Genomic DNA, 18,636 nt, shown 5'->3' with positions numbered 1-18,636 from the left:
AAAAGCAAATTTTGACATTAATTTTTTTTAAACTTTGTGTTCCAACTTCTCTTCCTCCCTCCCCTCCTACCCCCACCCCAAGAACTCAAACAATTCAACATAAATTATACATGAGTAGTCATGAAAGACAATTCTACCTTATTTAGGTTGTGAGAGAAAACAGATGAAAACAAAACTTCAGATTAAGGAATTGTCAAAAAAAATGTGTTTCAGTCTCTTTTAAGATACCATCAGTTCTTTCTCTGTAGATGGACTGTAATTTTCATAAGTTCTTCAGAGTTATATTGCATCATTGCCTTGCTGAAGATATCTACGTGCTTCCCAGCAGATCATCTTACACTAAGGCTGTTATTTTGTATACATTTCTCTCTGCTTCAGTTCATGTGGGTCTTTCCAGGTTTTTCTGATAGCATCTTGTTCATCATAATTTTTATATAGTACCTTGAACTTGACAGAGAATTTTCTTCACAATAGCCCAGCAGAGTAGGTACCATACATTTTGACATTGTAGTCAATCATCATAACTATTTCCCTCCATCCCATTCCCTTCCAATGATATTTACTCTATTGTCTATCTTATTTTGCCCTAATCCTCCTCAAAAGTGTTTTGCTACTTACTGCCCCCTCCCCCACTCTACTCTCCCTTCATTCACCCTTCCCTCCTTATCCTCTTCCCCTCCTACTTTCCTGTAGGGTGAAATAGATCACTCTTCCCAATTGTGTGTGTGTGTGTGTGTGTGTGTGTGTGTGTGTGTGTGTTATTCCCTCCTTGAGCCCACTCTGATGAGGTTAAGGCCTTTGAGATAATTCTGTTTTCTAAATTTTTCTTCCTCCCTCCCTCCTCAACTCTCCCTATGAAATCAAGCAATTCAATATATGTCATATATGTGGTGTTATGCAGAACATCTTTACCTTCCTCAAAAGTGTTTTGCTTTTTACAACTCCCTCCCCGAAACTTCCCTTCCCTCCTTCCCCTCTTCTCCCCACCCCACCACCTCCTTCTCCTCCCACTTTTCCTCAGGGCAAAAATATATTACTATACCCACTTGAGTATGTATGTTATTCCCTCTTTGAGCCAATTCTGATGATAGTGAGGTTCACTCACTCCCTCTCTCCTTCCCCCTCTTCCCTCCATAAGCTTTTTTCTTGTTTCCTTCATCTGAGCTACCTCTTCCCATTCCAACTCTCCCCTCCCCCCTCCCCCAGTCTATTCCTCCTACCCTTCACCCCTATATTAAAGATGTCATCATGGGGTAGCTAGGTGGCACAGTGGACAAAGCACCAGCCCTGGGCCCAAGAGGCCCAGAGCCCAAATCCGGCCCCAGACACTAGACACCAGACAACCCACCCTGTTTGCTCTACACAGGACAAGGATACATAAAAAATAAACGCTTTACAAATACCATCCCTTCATATTCCGTTCAGACCTGTGTCCTCTGTGTATTCCTTACTGAAAAAGTTCTTATGAGTTGGAAGTATTATTTTCTCATGTATGACTGTAAACAGTTTAACCTTTTAATGTTCCTCGTGATTTCTTTTCCCTGTTTACCTTTTTATGATTCTCCAGGGTCTTGTATTTGAAAGTCAACTTTCTATTCAGTTCAGGTCTTTTCATCACAAATGCCTGAAAGTCCTCTTTTTTCATTGAAGTACCATTTTTTCCTCTGAAAGATTATACACAGCTTTGCTGGGTACGTGATTTTTGGCTGTAGTCTCAGTTCCTTTGCCCTCTGGAATATCATATTCCATGCCAAGTCCTTTAATGTAGAAGTTGCTAGATCTTGCTTTATCCTTATTGGAGCTCCACAGTATTTGAATTCCTTTTTTCTAGCTGCTTGCAATATTTTCCCCTTGACCTGGGAGTTCTGGAATTTGGCTATAATATTCCTAGAGGTTTTCCTTTTGGGATCTTTTTCAGGAGGTGATCGGTGGATTCTTTCAATTTCTATTTTAGCTTCTGCTTCCAAAATATCAGGGCAATTTTCCCTCACAATCTCTTGGAGGATGGTATCTAAGCTCTTGTTTTGGTCATGGTTTTCAGGTAGTCCAATGATTTCCAAATTATCTCTCCTGGCTTTATTTTCCAGGTCAGCTGTTTTTCTATGGAGCTATTTCACATTGCCCTCTATTTTTTCATTCAATTGGATTTGCTTTACCATGTTTTGGTTTTTCATAAGGTCACTGGTTTCCATTTGTTCAATCCTAATTCTTAGGCAACTATTTTCATCAGTTTTGTTTTTTGGGGTTTTTTTTTTTGTGAGGTAATTAGGGTTAAGTGACTTGCCCAGGGTCACACAGCTAGTAATTGTTGTGTCTGAGGCCAGATTTGAACTCAGGTCCTCCTGAATCCAGGGCTGGTGCTCTATCCACTGTGCCACCTAGCTCCCCCCCTCATCAGTTTTTTAATCTCCTTTTCCATTTGGCTTTTCAAACTGTTGACTTTTTTCTCATGACTCCTGCATCACTCTCATTTCTCTTTCCATTCTTTCCTCCCTTTCTCTATATCTTCCTTCTATCTCTCCTACTTTCTCTTCAAAGTCCCTTTTGAGAGCTTCCATGACCTGAGACGAGTTCATATTTTTCTTGGAAGCTTTGGATGTAGGGGCCCTGTGGTTCATTTCCTCATCTGATGGTGCCCCTTGATCTTACTTGTCCCTGAAGCTTTCTATAGTTCTGAACTTTCTTTGCTTGCTCATCTTTTACTTGACTTTAAACTCTCCCCGGGGGGGTGGGGGGGGAAGGGGGCGCACAGGGAAGGCGGGGGCTGTTTTTCAGTTCCACCACTGTTCCCAGCTTCAGACCATCCCAGGTGTTTTGGTTTGAGGGAGGGCAGGTTTTACTCTCGCCTGGCCTATTCTCTGGTCTGAAGATAACCTCAAGCCTATTTACTAAACAACCAACCAGCAAAGCTTTCTATGGTGTGGTTCTTAGCTTTGATGAGCTTGCACCCCTCCCCCACCTGGACCTCCCGATGCTCAGGATTTCTTCCTGGTTCCTCACTGGGGTGGGACAGCCAAATTCCTCCCTGTGTCCCACTGGTACCCCTGAACTTTCCCTCCAGCCATCCGTTCAGCACTCTCACCCGACCCCATGCTCAGTTCTAGAAGATGCTGGTGCTGTAAGTGATTCAGAGGCTCTGGGGTAAATTCTTCCGGCAGTGTGGATGGGGTCTCTGTCAGTGCGATCTCAGGGTTGGACTTTACTTATGGCCCCTTGTAATTTATCTATAGCTGGAGAATAATCTCAGTCAGTATTTTTGTGTGTTTTTCTGCTCCAGGGGTTCTTTTATTGCTGTTTTTGGGGTGATTGTATCAGGAGCTCTGTGCATTTAATGTCTTTCCTCCTCCTCCCTAGAATTTCAACATAATTCCTCCTAATAGTATTTACTGGCTGTATATTAAAGGTACTACAGTAAAGTATTCTGTTCTGAAAGGTTCAAATGAAACGTCCAAATGAGTCTAGGAACAGAATACCTGTGGCAAAGACAAATGGAGGAACACAGGGGCAATTAAAAGAAACCATTCTAAGCATGACATAAATAAGAAAGTCTGTTGTTAAAAGAAAGGATTTCATTTTAATCATCACTGCAATTAAGTAGCTTTACTAAAACAAAAAAACCCTACAAACCTACCCATCTTCTCAAGATTGTACAATGCTTCATCTCCTGGATACTTGAATATTACAAATTTTAGGTTATTTTTTTTGCAAAATATTTATTCAAAAAAGTTTTAAAATTCATTATTCATTACTATAAATAATCCTTTCCATATTGTTATCAATGCAAGCTCACCCATTTATATTGCAAGCAGACACACACTGCAGATTCAGCCACAAATGTCACTCTACATCACTCCCTCCAGTGTTCCCCTCCCCCATGCTCTCATCAGAAAAGCAAATGGAATTGTTTGGATAAGGTTAATATGTATAAAGTGATCTGTTGGGGGCAACCAGGTGGTGCAGTGGGTGCAGTGAATAAAGCAAGCACCGGCCCTGGATGCAGGAGAACCTGAGTTCAAATCTGGCCTCAGATACTTGACACTTTCTAGCTGTTTGACTCTGGCCAAGTCACTTAACCTTCACTGCTCCGCAGCAAAAAAAAAAAAAAAAAAAAAAAAAAAAAGTGATCAGTTGCTGTTGCCGGTCTGTGTAACACAGGTAGCATGTGTACACCAACAGCAGTTACTGAGGAGAAAAATTTAAAATCCTGCAAATTCAACATTTCTAAAATGAGATTGTCATACAAAAAAAAAAAAAAAGGTCATTTAACCAATAAGTTCCAGGTTCATCTTTTAAAATTCTCCTTGTTGGGGGCAGCTAGATGGCGAAGTGGATAGAGCACCAGCCCTGGAGTCAGGAGTACCTGAGTTCAAATCTGGCCTCAGACACTTAATACTTACTAGCTGTGTGACCCTGGGCAAGTCACTTAACCCCAATTGCCTCACTAAAAAAAAAAAATTCTCCTTGTCTCTGAGCTTGCAACTCTTACTTGAATGCTCTGATTTTAAAACTTGAGATTGATCACTGTTTGCAATTACTGGAGGCACATACCAGATAATACATTCAAACCTTTAGTTGGGTGTAGTGGCACAGACCTATAATATCTACTACTAGGAAAGCTAAAGCTAGTAAACTGCTTAGGCTCAGTCGACCTGAGCTGAAAGGCTCAGGACTTACACTGTATGTGAGGGCTAAAGGCACCTGGGGGTCCATGCTAGTCCCAACATCAATAGTGAGCCCCCTGTGGAGGAGGACAGGGCTGTACAGGGAGGTAGGAACTGGCTCAAGTCAAAAACAGGGCAGCTGAAAACTTCCCTGGAGATCAACGATAGCACTGGCCCTTGAATGACCACTGCACTTCCAGCCTAGGCAAGCTAGAGAGACTCAGTCTCATTTGAGACTAATCAGTCTTGTCTTTTTGAAGCCTCATTTCCCAAAGTTTAGCAAGCAGAGAATTATCAACAGCTTATGGCACAATAAGGTATTTGCTAGTTAAATCTTTACTCTCAAAATCATTATAATTTTGGCAAAGTAAAAAGGAGAGGATGAAGAATTTTTTGCATCAACTCATGCAGGTCCTTCAAGGTCTTTCTGATAGCATCCTGCTCATCACTTTTTTTATAGTAAACTATATTTATATAGTACTTTAAAGAGATTTCCTTACAATAAACCCATGAGGTTGATTATTGCAACAACAGTAATAGATAACATTTATATAGTACCTTCTACCTGACAATCTTCTTCACAATGGTCCAGCAAAGTACCATGTCTTGTCATCATCAATCACCATTGATCAATCATCATCATCAATCAGTTCTCATCTTCATCATTCAAACCTCTTCCTCATCAATCAATCCTCATCTTCCTCCAATCAGAGGATGAAGAACTTTTGAAACATGCAAGGAAGACATACCATTCTAGTATTATGGGTCACAGCTCAAGTGTACACATCAAAAAAAAAAATGGTTTGCAAAATAAACCACTTGAATACCAATGTGCTAAAGCTGAGAGTTATAGTATTAAACTATAATCTTTATTTCCTCTCTCCTCAGCAACTTTGCATAGTCAATAAACTTGTCAAAGGAAGAAACCAGCCATTCCAAAGGAAATTCATAGATAATACAGTCTGTCAAGGAAAACTATCAGAATTCACGCAGAAAAGAAAAAAAATATATCCAAAGATGACTATACATGGGTCAGAAAAAGTTCTCTTTTCCCACATTACACAAATATGGCAATATCTGGAGGAGGGAGAGAGGAAGACAGGAAAGGGCAGGGAAGGGGAAAACTAGCTTACTAAGGTTCAGTTTTTCCAAAATGTACTGATAGTGTTAAAAAAAATTATGTTAATGAATATTGTAAGGGGTTGGACTAGAGTCTCTGAAGACTTTCTACTCTAATTTTATAGGAAAAAACTGTGCTCTAAAAGAATAGTGAGAGTGATCTGTTGGATTAGAAAAATTGAGTATTAGATCCAAATGACTTCTCAGGAAAATCTCTCACCTAAGTTTTTGTTGTTCAGTCATTTGTTGTTTGTTTTTTCAATTTTGAGTTTCAAATTCTATCCCCTTCTCTCCCCCCTCCCTGAGACAGTAAGCAATCTGAGATAGGTTATACATTTGCGATAAAAGAAAACAAACAAAAAAGAACAAAATGAAAAACAATATGTTTTGGTCTGTATTCAGATGGCATCAATTCTTTCTCTGGAGGAGGATCGTATTTTTCATCATGAATCCTAAGATTGTTTTGGAACATTGTTTTGCTGAGAATAGCTAAGTCATTCGCAGTTGTTCATCATACAATATTACTGTTACTGTATACAATGTTCTCCTGGTTCTGCTCACTTACTTCACTTTGCATCAATTCATGTAAATCTTTCCGGGTTTTTCTGAAATCATCCAAGCAAGCATCTTTTAATTTCATGGCTGCAGTTGCCATCTGAAGTGATCTTTGAGCCCAAGAATACAAAATCTGACACTGCTTCCATTTTTTTCTCACTCTATTTGCTAGGAAGTTATGGGACCAGTTGCCAAAATGTCAGATTTTTTTTGTTTGTTTTTGTTTTTATGTTAAGCTTCAAGCCACCTTTTACAATCTCCTCTTTCATCTTCATCAAGAAGCTTAATTCTTCTTAACTTTCTGCGATCAGAGTAGTATTGTCTACATACCTGATTGTTGATTTTTTTTTTTTTTGGTGAGGCAAGTGGGGATAAGTGACTTGTCCAGGGTCACACAGCTAGTAACTGTTAAGTGTCTCAAGTTAGATTTGAACTCAGGTCCTCCTGAATCCAGGGCCAGTGCTCTATCCACTGCAACACCTAGTGGCCCCTGATTGCTGATATTTCTACCAACAACCTAAATTCTGGCTTTTGATTTGTCAAGCCTGGCATTTTGCATGATGTACTCTGCATAAAAATAAGGTGACAATATACAGCCTTGTCATACTCCTTTTCCAACCTTAAAGCAATCAGTTAGTTGTTCCATATTTGGTTCTGTTTCTTGACTTGCATGCAAGTTCTTTAGGTGTAGGTTAAGTAAGATGAAAGTATTCCCATCTCTTTGAGGACTTGTGATTCACAAAGGCTTGAGTGTATCAATGAAATAGTACATTTTTTCTGGAACTCTTTTTGCTTTCTCCGTAATCCACTGAATGTTGGCAACTTGATCTCTAGTCTCTCTGCCTCTTCAAAAACCAGTCTGCTTTCAGGAGATTTTCAGTTTCCCTAGGACCCAGTTCTCACAATGTTAAATCTTGGAACTTCTGTAAGAAGTAGTACTATTTAAAAAAAAAAAAAGTAGTACTATAGCCAGGGGTGTGCTAGGGTCAGTTCAAATATGCTTGCAATAGCCAACTGCTAAATTTTCAGCATGAGCACTTAAGAGTGCTACAAATCAGGGATCGAGTTATTGTTTTGCTGATTGTTTAGAAGAAAATGTTAATAATGAAGTTTAAACTTTAGCATGTATTGTAGATACTTTTTTTCCCCCAGAGAGCTGGTTGTTAAATATTTACCAGCACACCACTGACCGTAGCTAATATTATATGGTAAATTAAACATGGATTTAGAAACCATCTACAAGGTAACCAAGGTCCTTGCACTTTGGGGGAAAAAAAAATAAGAGATTGTCTATCATTTACCTCCTGTAAAATTCCCTCTGCCAGTCTCCCTAATAATGTACATATACCCAAAATTCAAAAACAATAAAATGACCAGAAGTAGTTTTGTCTTCTTAAGATTTACTTAACACTTCTGTTCCAAAATGAGTAAATAAGTTTAGGGCTCCTAAAAAGATGCAGTATTTTGTAGCTGAACTTTACGACATTATGTTAGTTTGCCCAGTGTCCAGGGGGAAAAATGTGCATTTCAGAATATGTATAAGGCATAACTACTATGACTCCGGATCTATGTGAAATGCTGCAAAAGTAAAAAGCACAATATTTCAAAAATGGAAAACGTGTTAAACTACATGAGACAAAGATTCTTAGTCATTAAAATGTACTGCTAATATTCTTAGAAGACTATATCAATTACACAGTGTGGATGTGGAAATGTAAGATCATTAATTACCTGATCCACAAAAACAATCTGACTCTAAGACAGCTGGGTTTCACTATGAAATTGAAAGCTATACGAGGCTAGCAGACAGGAAATTTGGCATGGAGGTCTCTGGAATTTCTAGTCTAGGGTCATATTGACTGAAGCCCCTTGACTGCCTCCAAATCAAATGTCTCCCCCATTCCTTAAGATTAGGAATAACGTGGGGGTAAAGTGATCATTTGCTAACTGACTTAGTGGAATGAGTGCCAGTCTTAAGAGTCAGGAAGACTTGATTTTGAATCCTAAGAATAATTACTAGTTACATAACCCTGGCTACTCCCAACCTGTTTCCTCATCTATAAAATAGGGAACTCCTTTATAGGTTATGAGGCTCAAATGAGATAATACTAGTAAAGCATTTTGCAAATGTTAAACACTATATAAAAATTACCTGTCATCATTGGGAAGTCATTTAATCTCTCATTCCTCTAGGCACTTCTCTAAGAGTTAAAGTTGCAAAGCAGGTGCTGAATTGCATTGATAAGAGGGAATTTCCTGATCAGGGAGTTCCCTAACCAGTGAAATAACAGGTCTAGTGCCCTATCCCTATTATTACAGAAGAATTCTTTTAAACAGTTGAGGATCTTTAGTGCATTTAGAACATGAGTGGACTTGGGAATATTCAATATGTATGCAAATTTTCAGGAATACCTCCACTGCACAAAGATCAATCTGTCCTTCCCTCTCAACTCCTTGCTGCTTCTGCCTAGTTCATTCCAGAACCACATCCTTCTTTGGGTAATGGGTGGTCATTCATCTTTATTTGGCTTCATGCTGAACTACCAAGTAAATATTATGTTCTCCAACAACATACTAAAACTTAATCTGAGAGGGGCTTTCTACCCATCTGATGTATTTCTGATTTCCTGGTATTTAAACTGATGGTTCATACATTTGAAGAATTGAATCAAGAGGTTTTAGAGGTAGAAGGGATAATCTAGTTCAATCCTGTATTTTACAAATAAGAAAACTGAAGTGCGAAGAGGCATATGTGTGTATATGTATATGCATACGCATATTTTGTAGCATCTCTGTCATTTACATATATTAAGACAAGATTTAAGCATCTTGGATAAAATTGTCAAAAGATAAAACTAGACACCAGGATTTGAGTTATACACCAAAGTTTAAATATGCATTTAGCAATAAGTTGTTAGATTTGGACTTTTCATTGTGGGCTCTAGCTATACTGATTTTCAGAAATATAAAATACATATTTTTTGCAATCATAACAGCTTATTCTATTTTTTATGAAATTTCTACAATTTGCTTCAAATTTGTTCGATTTGCTTCTAATCACTGAAATGAGAGGATCACTTTTTTTCCTTTAAGATAATTTGTACAATTTGATGGAAAATGCTTTTTAAAAATCTCAGAAAACAAATTTCTGGGTTTACCTCAAAATTCAAATATGCTAGATTCATATGATCAGGTTATAAATGATAATCATAGCTGCTCTATTAAAAACATAACTTAAAATAATGCAATGTATTTGGTTACCTTACCTATAAAAAATGAACAAATGACTTGTTTCCAATTTCTTTATTATCATCTGCTTCTCCTTTATACTTCAGTCTCTAAGCATATAAAAATAAACAGTACTATGATTTTAATTCTATTTAAATAGTTAGAATGTATTCACCTTTTAATTCTGCTTGCTAATATGTAAACAATACCTGTGGTGCTTTTCTTTGCAGCCTACTGTTTTGAAACTTTAGGAGGTTAACTGAACTTTCCCCAAATCTTAAATTATTCTATTAGGTTTGTCATGGACAAAAAACATATAATAAAATTCAAAATCAAAGCACCTTTGTGTATCAAGGGTTTTTACAAAACGTATCATCTATATTCCCTATCCCCTGTCCAGGTATATCTTAAAATAAGAAATAAACTTGATTAACAACTATTAAAGACCTTTCAAAATGCAAAGACATTAAGACATTATCATTATTACCTTCCTGGTTCACACAGGTGTGATGATCTCTGTGTGTATTCCTGTATTCAGTATTTCTGACATATAAAGTAGCTATAAAGTCTCTCCATGATTAGTCACAATATTTTTAGTTTTGTAGGAGGAAAACCATAAACCGTCACTATTTATAAAAACCCACAGAATTTCACTCAAAAATATATGTGCAATTCTTAGTTAATAGGAGTGTGAGACTAAGAGACTACCAATGAGTTGTTAGGATGTGATACATACAAGAGTTCATTTTACTGTTTCTCCAATCCCAAATCAAAATGTAAACTGCTCTTATTTGCATATGACATTTATTGAAGAAAAAAAGGAAGCATCATGGCCAGCGTACTTTACCAATAACATCAAACAGATGAAATACAAACCAAGAGAAAGTAGAATTGTCTCTTCTCCACAAAACCGGATTTTAGATATGGTAGCAAATTTATATGCAAAATAAATACTGCTAGACAAACCTTTTCTCTAAGTGCCTTACAAAGTGTTGCTTCTAAAGGATGGCAATGAAAAAAATTTATGGGAAACCTCTTCAGAATCAAGTGTATCCAGCTTATCTTTAACTCTTTGTGTCACTCATTTCTGACAGTTTAACAAATTGGAGGTTGTTACATTTTAAAATGCTAAATCATCACAATTTCTATATAAGGACAAAAAATATGCACTTTAAATGTTTTTGCAAGTCTTCTGCACCCAACTTTCAACACCTCAAAACAGTTTCCTTGAAAAGTATATTAAATTTAAAATGGACGTAGAAATGTTATCTGAATTATGAAAGGACACGAGTAAAGAGCACATATCACAACCCCTAGTAATATGATAATTTAACATTTGGGATAATTTGGTCATATTAGGTTAGTTTTATTATTTTTTTAAATGTTGGGAAATGTTTCTGATCTGAATGTCAGCAGTTATTTAATGATCCTAATACCCTATCTCTCTCCAGAATATTGGAGACTAGTGCTTAACAGACAGGCCTCTGATGGGAGTGTGTCTTAAAGCTCTAATCAAAATTCGGCTGGATAGCCCATTTAAAATAAGTTCGTCATTGCCATTTTGTAAAAATGTGCACTCTTACATTAAAGATGATGATTAAAGATCATTTCACTTGTTATGAACTTGTAAGAGTTAAGAAAAACTATGCCATTCTTAATGATAGTTCCTAGATGTCAGCTCCAGCTACTCAGGAATAAAGAAGCCTTTGCAGCTAGAATGCCTGCCTACCCATGTCTAATTTACTGTTCTTCAATGTACAATGCAAGACCTGTTCTACTTGATTCTAATCACCAACATCTAAGGAGCATCTTTTCTTCTTTAAGATAGCTTACACAATTTGATGGGAAATCTGAATTATAATGCTTAAAATAAATTTCAAAAGACTCAGAAAACAAATTTCTGGGTTTGTCTCAAAATTCAAATACTTCTGAATGACTTGCTTTAGATAATTAAGCAAAACTGAATAATCCCTATTTCTCATTTTAGATTATTGGTGCCACATACTACCTAGTTTATGAAAATATGCAAGTATATGACATACACATACAAATAATTGTGTCATGTATAACTGGTAAATGTACACTGAAGATGTTAGAACTACTTTAGTCACACCCCTCCCAATAATGGATATTTTACAACTATTATCTCATCGGTTATATTTTCCCCAATTTATTCATTTGTAGTATTAAATTCTTATCATTTAAGATGGTAGGAACCTAAAACTTTCAAAGCATTTCAGGTTTTCAAAAAATGACACCCTATTGCCTATATGCCTCTCAGTTTGTAAGAATTCCAATTCTCTGACTAGAGAATTTTAGTCTGTTTAAAATTTAAAATGAAGATAATGTGGTCTAGTGAGAGAGTGTTTTTTAAGGTTTCCTGGTTCAAAATTCTAATAGCCAAGGGGGCGGCTAGGTGGCGCAGTGGATAAAGCACCGGCCCTGGAGTCAGGAGTACCTGAGTTCAAATCCGGTCTCAGACACTTAACACTTACTAGCTGTGTGACCCTGGGCAAGTCACTTAACCCCAATTGCCTCACTAAAAAAAAAAAAATTCTAATAGCCAAATTACTAAATACTCAAATTTGTTCCTACATAAAAAATGTTATTTAAAACCACCTGAAAGTAAAGGAAAAGGAAGAAAAGAAAAAGCAGTGACGTGATTTTCAACCATCAATGTTCTCCAATAATGGTTATGTTATCACCAGCACAGGAAATGTTGAGGTGTAACAAAAATTAGAACCAGATTAAACCAAAGAGTTATCAAGAATCAAAACCATGGGGTACCAGGTAAACTGATACAGCTCAAGAGTTTTTCTTTATAACAACTATCAAATGCCAGAATTTTGTATTCTGTTTTGTAAGAATTTAATAAAAGCATTGCAACCTAAAAAAAAAAAAAGAATCAAAAACACACTTCTCATCTTTTTTAGGACTTTCAAAGAATCTAAAATGTCTAAGTAATTTCTCCGTGACAGCCTTGAGCTTTTGCTGACTTTAGAGGGTTAATTCTAATGTCTAGCTCTGTTAAATTTTATAAATTAACAATTATAACAGAAGTTGGATTATAGCCAGCTTCTTTGCAGATGGCACTTACACAGGACAACAATTAGCTGGTGGGAGGCAGGGAGAAAGAAGAGGATAGAGAAAAATTAGAATAAAAAAAAAACAGACTGACAAAACAAAAATGGGGTTAAGGATACTGATACCACATGAACATGGCATAAAATTATATACATTATGTGCAATTTCATGCTCCTTAAAAAAAAACTTTTTGGAATGTCATTTTACTTAAAATTCAGAGCATAGGCAATGCTCAGTAATAGTCAAAACTGTATGCCAGTTCAAATTCTTATAAATTTCCTGGTAAATGACATCTTAGGATAAAAAATACCATTGCAAACCACTGGATCAAATGCTGATGTTTTGGTCTCCAGAACTGTAATTTGCTATAATTCACAAAATTTAATCCAAATAATTTTTTGGAGACTATTTCAAAATTGTGTTCCACTTCTCTTCCAAAGCACCAGCTAACCTAGCAAAAGAATGACTATTATAATTTCACCTTGTCCCTTACCCTTCCATGGGCCAACACTCACTTTTACCTGAAAATTCTAAAGTGCATATGGAGTTGGTTGTTTTGGAGAACAAAGAGACACGCAACAGCAGTTCTTTTATTGAATTTCCAACTAGTGAACTATACCACCATTTAATCATTACAACTCAGAAAGTCATTAGAAAACTATTTGCTTAAATTATCTGTTATTGTCAATCTAGTTGTCCCAAATGCCCATTTGGTAAATATTAGAAACTCACAATTCAGGTATCTGAATTTATACAATCAATATTAAGAAAGTCACTCACATAGTTTTTAGGATGTTTCACTTCACACGTGAGGGGCTCGCTTTAAAATAAGAAACAATCTACAATTCAGAAATACATAAGTTGGGCCTCTGCTTAAATAAATTAAAAAAATGTCTTCCTGTCTGTAAAATTATAAATATTTCTAATATATTTTACAGAACATTAAAACTTTGATATGTACCTTATCTCCTGGTAAATACATAATGTGGTATTACTGAAAGGAAAAAAATAAACAGTCACCACAAGTCCATAGTTTCTAGGAAATTTCCAAGATCATGTTATAATTCGTTATTTTAATAAATATTACTCAAAATAAAGAAAAAAGAATAGTACACAGAAAAATAGAGGCTCTACTATTTCTCAAAGATTCCATCAAGAATGCCTTCATTCAGTCCAGTAACTGCATCATACCTGGACCCAGCATATACAGTTTACCATATTTAAAAAGAAAAAATATTTGTTGTTAGCAGCCAGGCCAAGAATCACTTAAGCAAGTAGAAATAATATTCCAAGCTCTGTAAGCAAGAGCAGACACAAAGTACCATTTCACTAAGAGAAGGAAGTATACACCACTCACCTAGACTATGTCATCGTGTTCAGGACTGAGAGACTGTGATGGAGTAAAGCATTCATTGGCCTCAATATTATAAATAATAATCCTATAGACTCCATCTATGTTCACTAGTATAAAGAAAAGAAACATGATTTTGAAATACTATACAAAGCTGACAGGGGAAACTAAGAATGAGAAATGAAAAATGTATCTGTTGAAACACAAAAACATGATTTTTAAAATTAACTCAACTTATAGTATTTCTCATATGGAAACAAATAGCCTTTCATATAAGACATTTCCCCTAAGATTCTTCCCCCAAAATGGCTTCTGCATTGTGCTGACTACTTCAGCATAAGGAAAGCTGGTAGAGGAGGTACGCTGCTGATATCACTGTGGTTTTGCTTAGTACTGGACAAAACTATTTCCAAGGGTGTTCACCAAAGATATTCCATCAAATTTATAATATTTCCAAATCTACATGGCGTATTTCAGGATTTAGTTTCTGGAAAGAAAAAAAGATATTATTCATAACTAAAGAGAAAAAAACTTTCATTCTGAGTCTCATTAAGATTATATCTCTAAAATACCAACTGAAATATCATATATATGAGCCAAAGAACATCTTCAAGGGCAAAAATATACCTTTATGAGTAGATCATCTATGAACTAAAAAATAAGTCAGTCCCATATCCCTGGATTCTTCTGAAGGACAGTTTTTGGTTCCTAATTTTGGCTTACCCTTGGAATTTTTACTAGGATCAGTTTGCCAACATCCAAATATATAGCTCTTTAATGTAATTCTCTCAAAAAGTGGCAAAATGGAAAAAGTGAAGAAAAAATAAAACAAAAACAAAAACAAAATGGATAGAGTACTGGGCCTGAAGTCAGGAAGACTCATCTTCCTGAGTTCAAATCTGGCCTCAGGCAGTAGCTATGTGACCCCAGGCAAGTCACTAAACCCTGTTTGCCTTAGTTTCCTCATCTGTAAAATGAGCTGCAAAAGGAAATGGAAAACCACTCCAGTATCTTTGCCAAGAAAACTGCAAACGGGGTATTGAAGAATTTGAAATGACTTAACAACCCTCAAAAATATTTCCAAAACTAGGAGTTGTGTTGATATGATTGTCTATCCCATTCCACTCTCACTTATTCTAACATACGCTTTGTATCTTACACTAAATAAATACATTCCAAGTAAGACTCTGTAATAATACAAACTGTTTTTATATAAATAATTGTACGTTTATGCCAGTATTTCTCAAACTGTGTTGTTTAAGCCTTCCTGTGAGTCACAGAACCCAATATTTCTGTGCAGAAAAGTTGCAATGGCAGATATCTAAAATCAAATGGGCTGTCTGTATTGGTTTCTACCTGTTAAATGTTGTTGCAGTTATAGCCAAATGAAGATAAGTAGGAGGAAAAATAAACATATGCGGAAGCTCTGTCAGTATCTAGAAACCTATCAGATTCTCCTAATTACAATTCCTACTTTAGTCAAAAAATGCTGCAGAACCAGCAAGAAGCAAGGTGACCAGGACCTATCAAAGTTTTCAGCACTCAGGCACTCAGGAACAGCAAACCCAGACTCATACTCACTCACCCCAACATTCTCTATTTTTGCCTAAAACTTTCACCATGCAACACAGCTGTAGTCTATCAGAAAGAGCAGTCAATTTAGAGTCAAAAGATTTGGATAAGTTTCTGTTCTGCCACTTATTATGATGATGTCATCATCTTAGACCCTCATGGGGGGAAATGGGGGATAACAAATATCTGACTGCTTTATAAACATGTGAACTACCTTCTTCAAAGGACTGTCTTCAAGATCAAATGCAATCATGTATATGAAGAGTTTTGTAAACCATAAAGTATTCTACATATTTCAACTATCAAATATCAGCATCAGAGTAAAAGGTGGAAAGTAGAGGAGGAATTGCCTTAAAGTAAATTTTTTTAAAACTCTGAAGACAGTGAAGAGGAGAAACATGGCATATTCATTTATATAAATGTCCATGAAAAATAGGAACCTACTAAAATACATTCCTAGTACCTCACCTTTTCAGAGTAACACTAAAATTAAAAAGAAGGAGCACCTTCTTTGAACATTCTAAACTTCCAAACACATACATGGGTATTGTCAACTCATGTTTAAAAAAAAAAAAAAAAGGACGAAGTGAAAATTGGGGATAATTGAGAAATTATTCTTAGTCTATAAACAAGGAAAATCTGAATTAAAGTCATGCTTCCATGACTTCAGGCAAATTACCTAAAATCTCGGTGGCTTAGTCACCTTTACAAGAACATGCTGAGCTGTGATGGTAGAAGTCCCTTCACCTGGGTTGTCTGTTTTCTTTCACAACTTGGCTAATGTGGAGATGTTTTGCATGACTACCCATGTATAACTTATATTGAATTGCTTAAGTTCTTGGGGGTAGGAGAGGGGGAGGGAGGAAGGGAAGTTGGAACACAAAGTTTTAAAAAACTGATGTCAAAATCTGCTTTTACATGTAATTTGGAAAATAAAATTCTAAACAGAAAAGGTCTAGGTCAAAGAGGGAATCCCTATGAATGATGAGATCCTCCATACTCTGTTTGCATGACATTGCATTAACCAAATCAGGTCAAACCATTGCAAAGCCTTCTGGAATAGATTTATAATCATGCAAAGGAGTTTGGCCAGAAGAATGTCTATTATTCAGATTTCAACATAAATGGACATCCTATAGAATTTGTCCTGCATGATGTTTATCTGTGATAGATAATGGAAGTGAACAATAAGCTGAGTCCAAAGTTGAAAAGGAGAGTGGGCTGGATTATTTTAGAGAAATTATACACAACCTTTATCAAACCAAAGCATCTCATCATTTCAACAAAACATTTTACTGGTACTGCTCTATGACAGAAAGATTTGGAACATCATGTCCTCTAAAGAACTCAAGAAGAACATCACACAGAGGGCAATGAGAAGGCAGAGGGTGAATGTAAAGAAGCTGTGATATAACCAATGAGAAGCTACAAAGAAAAGGAACAAAGGATGTCATCAAAGAATTAATTGTAGGGCAGAAAAAGCAGATGAGCTGGGAATATGGTAAGACAGAGGATGACTGGTAGGCAGCCGGTAGGTCCCACCGGTAACCTCGTGATATTGAGAGGGAGTGAAGGGAAGCTACAGTATGTTAGGTGAATTTCCTGGGGCAAACTTTTTGTAGGATATGGATGGCAGTCATACCTGATGAACAGGCACGGGTGATTTGCAATCCACACTGCTGGGGAGGACTCCCCGTGACACTGCGGTATTTTTTCCCTTCCAGCTTGGAATGAAATTCTTTTAAAAAGCAAACGGATAGTAATCTACCATTCATGGGGAATGTGTTCTCATGAAATATTAAAAACAGGTTTAAAACCATTTAAAAATTACTTCTCATTATGCCTATCCTCAAACTCAAGTGCTCATAAATAAAATGAGACCTTGAGAACATTGGACCATATTTCAGAAAAGTTAATCAGAAATTTCAATAAAACTATGATGAATAAGTAGTAATGCTCTCCAACTGAACAGAGACAAACTGTGAAACTAAAAGCCATGTCAAATGAAATAAAAGCAATATTAATGCATATATTCAAAGTCAAATTCTGTCCTTTCTAATATTTTACTAAAATATATTTAAAGGATTTTTTTACATTTCACAAGTAAATATGAAAATATTTATTTGTAAAGGGAGAATTTTTAGAATAAACTAAAATGAAACAGATAAAAATACTAAATATCTGTCAGGCCTAGGCAACCCCCTTCCATGTCTATAGAAGCAAGAGTAATAGAAAAGGGTTAAAAAGTTAAAATAATCATACAGATTTTAAAACATCTATATGCATTAATTTAACTTTTGATATTAGTTTATGTTGTTTAGAATTTTATTTTCCCCCAATTACATGTAAAAAATTAACATTCCTTTTTAAAATTTCTGAGTTTCAAATTCTCTCCTTTCCTCTCTCCCTCCACTGCATTCCATTGAGATGGCAAGCAATTTGATACAAGTGAAGGCACACTAACCATATTCCTGTATTTTAACTATTGATATTCTAAATGAAAACTTTGTCCAATGACTTAAAAACTAATACACTACTGGAAATAGTTAACCACATCCATATTGATATTCTTTCTCTAAATGAGTCAGAAGACATGAAGAAAATGCACTGAAATAGAAGGGTTGTGGAAAGGCAAATAAAAACACTTGATGGGGTTGGCTTATTGTATGCCCAAAGGCAACAAGAAACAGGGAACACTTAATTACCTCACTCTACAGTGCTCATGATAAATATAAGCAAAAAGACAACAATGAAGTCATGAGAGAAATGGATTTGAATCATGTTATCACTTCCTAGCTTTCTGACTACAGACAAGTGAGAGACTTGGTTTCCCTTTTGTAAAACCAAGTCTCAGGGGTTGTGAAGATCAAATAAGATGATGTCAACAAAGCACATAATAAATGCCATCTATTATTATTGTTGTTATTAGTATTATGCTAGTACTAGAGTCACTATGTGTTGTATTAACATGTATCAATCTATGTTCATGCAGTCCTATTTTTTAAAAAAAGAAAACCATGAAGATCCATTGAGATTACCTATCATCTGTTGAAAATGAAATAAAAG

The 18,636-nt window shown here is 36.0% G+C and overlaps 1 protein-coding gene across 1 annotated transcript in view; it reads right to left on the bottom strand.

Annotated features, from left to right (window-relative positions):
• Positions 1-10,353: 10,353 nt before the first annotated feature.
• Positions 10,354-18,636, bottom strand: part of SLC30A9 (solute carrier family 30 member 9) — an 80,637-nt gene continuing 72,354 nt past the window's right edge. Inside the window, exon 18 of the mRNA XM_043970106.1 lies at positions 10,354-14,485. Within this exon, the coding sequence (XP_043826041.1) occupies positions 14,441-14,485 (45 nt within the window). The 3' untranslated portion in view covers positions 10,354-14,440. The remainder of the gene's footprint in view (positions 14,486-18,636) is intronic.

This window comes from Dromiciops gliroides, chromosome 6, assembly GCF_019393635.1.
Source record: "Dromiciops gliroides isolate mDroGli1 chromosome 6, mDroGli1.pri, whole genome shotgun sequence".
NCBI classification, from domain to species: domain Eukaryota; kingdom Metazoa; phylum Chordata; class Mammalia; order Microbiotheria; family Microbiotheriidae; genus Dromiciops; species Dromiciops gliroides.
The sequence above is the reverse complement of the archived record's forward strand: the minus strand, read 5'-3'. Positions and strand labels throughout refer to the sequence as shown.